The 8,386-nt window shown below is 37.9% G+C and overlaps 1 protein-coding gene across 1 annotated transcript; it reads left to right on the top strand.

Annotated features, from left to right (window-relative positions):
• Positions 1-7,891, top strand: LOC113049608 (3-hydroxy-3-methylglutaryl-coenzyme A reductase-like). The gene is made up of 20 exons (XM_026212104.1): positions 1-216; positions 1,054-1,243; positions 1,370-1,481; positions 1,571-1,658; positions 1,769-1,853; positions 1,950-2,055; positions 2,181-2,287; positions 2,363-2,482; positions 2,566-2,726; positions 3,176-3,417; positions 3,508-3,677; positions 3,984-4,178; positions 4,892-5,050; positions 5,219-5,376; positions 5,472-5,577; positions 5,716-5,886; positions 6,007-6,147; positions 6,254-6,412; positions 6,549-6,703; positions 7,173-7,891. Exons 2-20 carry the CDS (start codon positions 1,079-1,081, stop codon positions 7,225-7,227), a joined length of 2,655 nt encoding a protein of 884 aa, XP_026067889.1. The 5' UTR covers positions 1-216; positions 1,054-1,078; the 3' UTR covers positions 7,228-7,891.
• The last annotated feature ends 495 nt before the right edge of the window (positions 7,892-8,386 follow it).

Below are 8,386 nucleotides of genomic sequence, written 5' to 3'. Positions count from 1 at the left end.
GCTTAGAGGAAGGATGCCGGTTTGAGTCCTCAGACTTCGGGAAATGCATTGATATAGTCTATATTTATTTACCTTTAACCATGACAAACACACCTAAATGTTAGTTTATAACAGCGCAAACATCTATAGGCTTTTATTAAATCAGCCGCATATGTGGAGGATTTTACAAGGATTTGCTCTTGGTACTAATTCTTTAAATCTCATTGACCCTTACTGGTAAGTGCGTGCATCAGACCTACAGCTAGCCATAGCTTTTATTTTAGACATGCCTGCTCAGTGTTGTCCATGCTCGAATGTGGATTTCTTTCAGCTCGTCTCGGCCTGATTGCATCAGTGATTCATGTTTTATCATCGTTGTTGGCGATGTAGGCTCTAAAACTAGAACGTCAAGTCAGGATCATTGTATGTGCTAATGCAAAAGATGGATAACAATATTTCTCCATTTTCTCTTTTTATTTAAATTTTATTTTAAACAATTACATACATTTTTATTAATGGTTAATAAAAAGGGTATTTTAAAAATATCACGATGAAGTGACTCAGCATTTAATTATACGCTACTTTAGTTCTAATTTTATTTATTTATTTATTTTTATTTTTTAAAAACACACTCGTCACTTTGCACAAACAAAAATAAATTATATTTAATATTAGATCAATCTAATAAACAATCGTGACAGTTAAATCAGTGATTTTAATCTGATCAGTGGTCTTCATAGTCAGTAAATACAGAAACAAATGGCACCATCTATAATTTATCACATTATCTATGTACCATTGCACTTATGTCAAGCCATCTGATGTAACTGTAGTACAATGTAAATTTGGCAATAAAGACCATTTCTATAAACAACTCAAAATAACTTTTATTTAACTAAAATTTAAGTGTTTTTGTTTTTACATGAATTTATTATGTAGTTAATATTTTTTTGTGCTTTGACTTCATACTCATGAAGTTATGAGTGTCAGAATAACATTTGTAATTCATAATTCTGCCATTGTAATCCTGTTTAAAAAGTTTATTTTCTCCCATTTGCTTTATGTCATCTACAGTAAGTGACTGTAACACACCTTCAAAATGCTGACGAGACTTTTCCGAATCCACGGCCTGTTTGTGGCCTCCCATCCTTGGGAAGTCATTGTGGCTACTGTGACTCTCACCATCTGCATGATGTCCATGAATATGTTCACTGGAAATAACCAGATCTGTGGATGGAACTTTGATTGCCCCAAATTGGAGGAGGTACAGCGTGTTACTGTGGAAATGAATTACAACACGATGGCAGTTCATGTATAGTTCTAATTCATCTAGTTCCTATCTATTATATCTATTATTCCTAATATTTGTTTCTCTCTGTCTTGTCTCCAGCAAATCTTAAGCAGCGATATCATTATCCTGACTATCACAAGATGCATAGCAATCGTCTATATTTACTTTCAATTCCAAAATCTTCGACAGTTAGGATCCAAATACATATTGGGTAAGTTGTGGTTTTTAAACCTGTTTGAAAAATATGTGTTTGTGAGGTAACATGAATTACCAATGTATATATACATATTTCTTTTTCAGGCATTGCAGGACTTTTCACAATATTCTCCAGTTTTGTGTTTAGCACAGTCGTGATTCACTTCCTGGACAAGGAGCTCACAGGCCTCAAGTATGTCTTATATCACTCTCGCTAGAAATCTTGGAAGTATTGCTTTTGTTTTTTGGAAAATAGTTAGTAGATATATCAAGTTAATTTTCATGTTGTTTTCATTTCCCCAGTGAGGCCTTGCCATTCTTTCTGCTGTTGATTGATCTCTCCAAAGCATGTGCTCTGGCTAAGTTTGCTTTGAGTTCAAACTCACAGGTACTTTACCTTTTCATTTACATTAAACTGAAGTTTAAATAAACCCAACTAATCCGGCTCTGGTTTTTGTAAATGGCTTATTTGACTGTCCTGCAGGACGAGGTGAGGGAGAATATTGCCAAAGGAATGGCTGTTTTAGGACCCACTTTTACTCTGGATGCCCTTGTGGAGTGCCTGGTGATTGGTGTGGGGACAATGTCAGGTAAACTTAACCCTTCCACATGAGACAGAAAATCAGCACAGTTGCAGTGCACTAACATTCAACAGATTTTTTTTAATCTCAGCAGTAATGAACTTTATTTGGCCCCTTTCATTGTTTTTCTGCAGGTGTGCGACAGCTTGAGATCATGTGCTGCTTTGGTTGCATGTCTGTCCTGGCGAACTACTTTGTGTTCATGACCTTCTTCCCGGCCTGTGTCTCTCTTGTGCTGGAGGTATGTAAGCATATTTAAGTGCAGTACTCATATAGGAAGACTGTAACCTATAAGATGTATGACTGTTTCACATAGGTGTCTAGAGAGAGCAGGGAGGGACGACCCATCTGGCAGCTGAGTCACTTTGCTAGAGTTCTGGAGGAGGAAGAGGACAACAAGCCTAACCCTGTCACACAAAGAGTCAAAATGATCATGGTACGCATAATTGAACCAAAAACACTACAATCTTTTATTACTGGGATTTATTATATCAATGGTTTTGTCTCTAATATTTGCAGTCTCTCGGCCTGGTCATGGTTCATGCTCATAGCCGGTGGATTGCAGATCCCACGTCAAGTAGTGGAACTCTTGATCTTCCTCAAGTTGGAGTGAGCCTGAATGACAATATGCCCAAGAGAATTGAGCCAGACATGCCCCTTTGGCACTTTTACCTGTCCAGGTAGGTACTCGTCTGAGATTTTATTCAGTGAATTCAATTTTTGGTCCACTAATGATGGTTTTATTGAAATTCTTTGTGTAGTTCAAAATACATAGTTCTATGTATTAATTGGAATATATCTATGCCACAGTATAATGTTCAGTATGAAAATTTGACATAGAAATGTATTTTGAGATTCGCTAGAGATTGCACGTAACAGTGTTTTTATATATTTGTTACTTTTCCTAAAGATTAAAGTTTAGTGAGTGTTAGATAACAGCAAATAAAATCTAAATGTAAAAATAGGAGAAATGAGCCTGCACAATAAATTATCCAAAAAAAAATAGATACAATAAATAAACAACTCCAATACTGGCTAATAACCAGTGTGTAAAAAATACATTATGCATTGTTAAAATTAATAACAATAACATATATGACGTGACTGTTATTTTATTCTGTGCATTTAGGATGATCAGCATGGATATTGAGCAGGTGATCACACTGGGTCTTGCTCTGTTCCTGGCTGTGAAGTACATTTTCTTCGAGCAGGTGGAGATGGAGTCTACCCTTTCCCTGAAAGTCCCCACTCCAAGCTCCATGCTCGCTCAGAAATGGTCTCCTGATCAGTGCTGTAGGAAAGAGGTTCCCGTTTCCAGCAAGCCTGAGAAAACCCCAACTCCCCCTCCAGTGGTTACCAAAGAGGAAAGAGGTATTCTCTTCTGACCTTTACACATTTGTGTTCACTTCCTGCAAACCCAACATTCTACAGCGGACATTAAATGCAGTGTCTCTTCTTCAGATTTAGTGATTCGGCCCCTGCCTGCCCCAAAAGAGCCCGAGCATAAACATACTTTTGTTTTGGGAGAGGATGAAGCTCAGGAGATTGTTGATGCGTCGGAGACTGCGATCAGTGTACCTGCTGAACCCAGACCTGTGGAAGACTGTCTGTCCATTCTGAAAAACCCCGATGTAAGAGCGCTAAGTATCTCTTTCTACATCGATACTCTTGTACTCTTTCTTGCATAAAGATGAACTCTGGGTTCACTGTGGGACTGAAACCTGTAGTTATTTTTTACCTCAGAGTTGACCCATGTAGCCTCTAATGAGATCTTCCTTTTTCTCCTTACACACTTACTCTTAGCCAATTAGTTTCTGACGTTAGACCACGTTAGTGAAACCATTTACCTCCAAGAGTAGTCTTCTGTTACCTAGATCCACGTGTAATCACAGTGTATGTGTGTGAGTATTTAAGTGTCGCCTCTTCTGACCCTGCAGATGGGCGCTCGCTACCTCAGCGATGAAGAGGTGATCGTGTTGGTGAACTCAAAGCACATCCCAGCTTACAAATTGGAAGCCATGATGGAAAGCCCTGAGAGAGGGGTGATGATCCGTAGGAAAATGCTCAGCCCCAAATTCCCAGAGCCCAAAGCTCTCACCTGCCTGCCTTATAAAGACTACGACTACTCTAAGGTAAGTTATCAGAGGTCATAACATCATACATCATTTAATTAGTGGTGATTTATGGATTTGAATAAACTAGGGTTGCACTAATATTAAAACTTTTACATTTTGTCCAGTTTGATGAGAACCGATATGTTTTTGAGAGAAGCCTCTTATGCTCGCCAAGGTTACATTCATTTGATTTAGAGTTTTGACGTCAAAAACAGTGATTATCGTGAATTATTATTTACAAATGTAATTTGTTCCTGTGATGGCAAATATATTTCAGCAGTCATTACCCCAGTCTTATGTGTCACATTCAGAATATGCTGATTTGCTGCTTAAGAAATTATAGTCAGTTGAAAAAACTTAAAATGGCTTTTTATAGAAACTGTGATTTTTTTTTTTTTTTTTTTTGGATGAATACAAAGTTTATAAGAACAATAATAATTTAAAACAGACATCTGTTGTAACATTTGATTTAATGCAGAATTTTCCTGAAAGTTTATTAAAAAAAAATATGCTTAATATACATGTACTGAATGTTTATATAAACAGCAATACAAAAAAAAAAAAAAAGGTTCATAATTGTCTCAAAGGTAATAACCAATTTGTTACCATACGTTATACCATACTTTGGGGGTGGGCACTTTGACGTGGTCCAGGAAGGAAAAACTTAGTAGCACTCCAGACATTTAGCAGCCTTCAAAGTTCAGCATTCATTTTCCTGTTCTTTACTCCAGGTGATGGGAACATGTTGTGAGAACGTCATCGGCTACATGCCAGTTCCTGTGGGGGTTGCTGGTCCTCTGTTATTGGATGGAAAGCAGTTTCAGGTCCCCATGGCAACAACTGAGGGCTGCCTGGTTGCCAGCACAAATAGAGGCTGCAGAGCTATTGCAGTAAGCAAAATTGTCTTTTTTTTTGTCCTATATGATTTTCTTTGTTGTTCTTGAAGGGTAGCTGAAGGGAAACTCAATTCATGGTAATTTGAACTGATATAATATTGCATATTGTTTTAGTCTAAAGCCCATTAATCTAATGCTCTGTTGTGAATGTGTTTTCCACAGTTGGCAGGTGGTGCCAGTAGTCGTGTTCTTGCAGATGGTATGACCAGAGGGCCGGTGGTGCGCCTGCCTTCTGCCTGTCAGGCGGCTGAAGTCAAGGCCTGGCTGGAAAGTGATGAGGGCTTTAAGAGCATCAAGCAGGCCTTTGACCAGACCAGCAGGTAAAGGACTATTTCAGTGCACTGATTTAGTGTGATAGTGTAGTTTCTTTTTGTAAATTATGATTTTGTAACACGTATTTGTGTTGTGTTTGTAGGTTCGCACGATTGGAGAAGCTTCTGATCGGCCTGGCGAGTCGCAATCTATACATCCGATTCCAGTCCAGAACTGGAGATGCAATGGGGATGAACATGATCTCAAAAGTACGCAAGTACTGAATTTTACAAAATGTTGCGAAACATGGCCATTAAAGTGATCTTAAAATAAACTGCCATGACTCATTTCTGGGTTATTATGAAGAACTCGTGCAGCAATATTTTTTTCTTTTCTTTGGCCACTAGGGCACAGAACAGGCTCTTGCAAGGCTGAAGGAGGAATTTCCAGAGCTTCAAATTTTGGCTGTTAGTGGAAACTACTGCACTGACAAAAAACCTGCCGCCATCAACTGGATTGAAGGCAGGGGCAAATCAGTGGTGTGTGAGACCACCATCCCAGCCAAAGTTGTCAGAGAGGTACAAAACGCCCTGCAAAATCTGCATACTCGCAGCCTGTTGACACTGAATAAGGACATACATTTGTTTTTGGGACGACAATCCAGAATATTAGTCTCACGCAAGTGTGTTTTTGTGCAGATTTTAAAGACGTCGACCGAGGCTCTGGTAGATGTCAACATCAGCAAGAACTTGATTGGATCTGCTATGGCTGGAAGCATCGGAGGTTATAACGCTCATGCTGCCAACATCGTAGCCGCTATCTATATTGCATGTGGACAGGTAATAAAAGTTATTGTGTACAGTATGATTATGCTGTAATTATATAGTGGTGGTACAGATGGTAGGTACAGAAGTGAATTCAGCTAAATGAATTTGTCCTTGACAGGACCCAGCGCAGACAGTGGGCAGCTCTAATTGTATCACTATCATGGAAGCGTCAGGCCCCACCAGAGAGGATCTTTATATCAGCTGTACTATGCCCTCCATTGAGCTGGGCACTGTGGGCGGAGGCACGAACCTCCCCCCCCAGCAGGCTTGTTTACAGGTATTGATACAGGATCAATATTTGACACATATGAAAGACAGAAGTATGTTTTAGTTCAGCGGTGGACGTACAGTTGATAAAGCCACTCTTGTAGCAGATCTCATGCAGTTTTATTCTCTCTCCGTTTTGCTCTTAGATGTTAGGTGTGCTGGGTGCCAGTCAGGAGTGCCCGGGTGAAAATGCCCGACAGCTTGCCAGGGTGGTGTGTGCTACTGTGCTTGCAGGAGAGCTGTCACTCATGTCTGCACTCACTGCTGGACACCTGGTCAAAAGTCACATGACTCACAACAGGTAAGAAAGAACTGTTCATTATTTATGAATACAACATTCTCATTTATTATTATTGATATATAATGTTATTAAAACCTCTATCTAAAAATCTTGAAGCTAAAAATAAGTAAAAGTTAGGATAAAAATATAATTCTAAATATAATATAGTATATAATGTAAAATATTTAATGTATTAAGTCATATATTAAGAGTTTAAATTAAAATCTAAAAAGTCTAAAAGTTAAAATGATAAACATTGGAATATATTGTATCTTCTATTAATTAATGTAATCCTAATCAAACAATCACATTTTAGTAATGTATACTTCTATATAGTGATGTATTATATTGATAATCATTATCTATGAAAATACTCTTACAAATTAAATCATAGTATAAAATTATGTTCTGTGACAATGTTTGGTTGGAAACGATTATCTGCAAACAGCTGTATAATTGCTTTTTATTTTATTTTGTATTTTGGCTACAGATCAAAAGTGAATTTGCAAGAAGCTCCAGGAACATGTACGAAGCAGGCATCTTAAGATGTCACCTGCTGAAGATGCAAAAGGCCCATAAAGAAAGAGGATCTCAAGTTAAGGCACATGTGACTAGTAATTCAGATGATTTTAAAGACCAGCAAAAGGATGCTTGAATACAGACAAATGACTGTTCATGGTTCCCCTGATCTGTTAAACGAGTTGTCTTCGAACTACAGACATTCTTTCAAAGCAAACTGGTTGAAATTAAAGACTGGAATCAGGACCAGCTGTGTTCACAAGCCTAGAGCCAGTGTTTTGAAATCATATCCAAACAGAAACTGCTGTTGCCGTACCTGCTTTAAGCTTAAATTGCTATGGAGAGCAAATCAGATCTAAGATTCACGGCACCCAGTACACAGAGACACAAAAGGCCACAAAATGTAACTTATTTCCTAAAATCAATATAGTTTGTCACATACATGACTGACTGGATGGGTTAAAGCCGATTACATGTTTTACTTCATTATTTGTTGAGGATAGCACAGGGGGAATATCTTTACCAATTTTATCCTAACTGGAAAAAGCAGCATTAGACAGAAAGGGAAGGATAATTTGACTTTTTCACTGCACTTATAAAGGGAAATAGCAAAGGACAGTATCGATACAGAGAGGAGTTTAAAGTACTATGATACGCTAGTTGGTATACATGTTGAATATTACAGAATGACTACAAAATTGCCAAATGCAGCCGTCAGCAGTGTTCGTGATGTTTTCCTTGTCAGGATGTCCATTTTTTTTTTTTTTTTTTTCTATGACAGGAATTGAATGACTTTCGTAACTGAAAAGGGTTGTGCTACGGCATGATGACACAAATATTTCAAAAGGTGCTACAATCCACGTTTCAGTTCTTTGTTCATTTAGCTATTTCTTTGTGTTTGAACACTTCTAATAATGGATTTATGTAACGATACGCAACTTAACGCCTGGCGTGTTTCTTAAAAGCTTTAAATGGCTTTTATTCAGTTGGTTCTGGTTTTTCGTGTCATGGAAAAGAGTGGCTGTTTAGACATGTACGTTTCATGCTGAAGACGTTGAAAGGAAGCGTTGCTAATCCCCCCCCCAAGGCACAGTTCAAATTATTCAATAAATAATAAACCGCAAAAGTTTGTATATATTTTTTTTTATAATAAAAATATAGAATTCATTGACTTCTGCTTGATAT

Source organism: Carassius auratus, chromosome 30, assembly GCF_003368295.1.
Source record: "Carassius auratus strain Wakin chromosome 30, ASM336829v1, whole genome shotgun sequence".
In the NCBI taxonomy this organism is placed as follows: Eukaryota; Metazoa; Chordata; class Actinopteri; order Cypriniformes; family Cyprinidae; genus Carassius; species Carassius auratus.
This window is presented reverse-complemented; position numbering and strand designations above follow the sequence as displayed.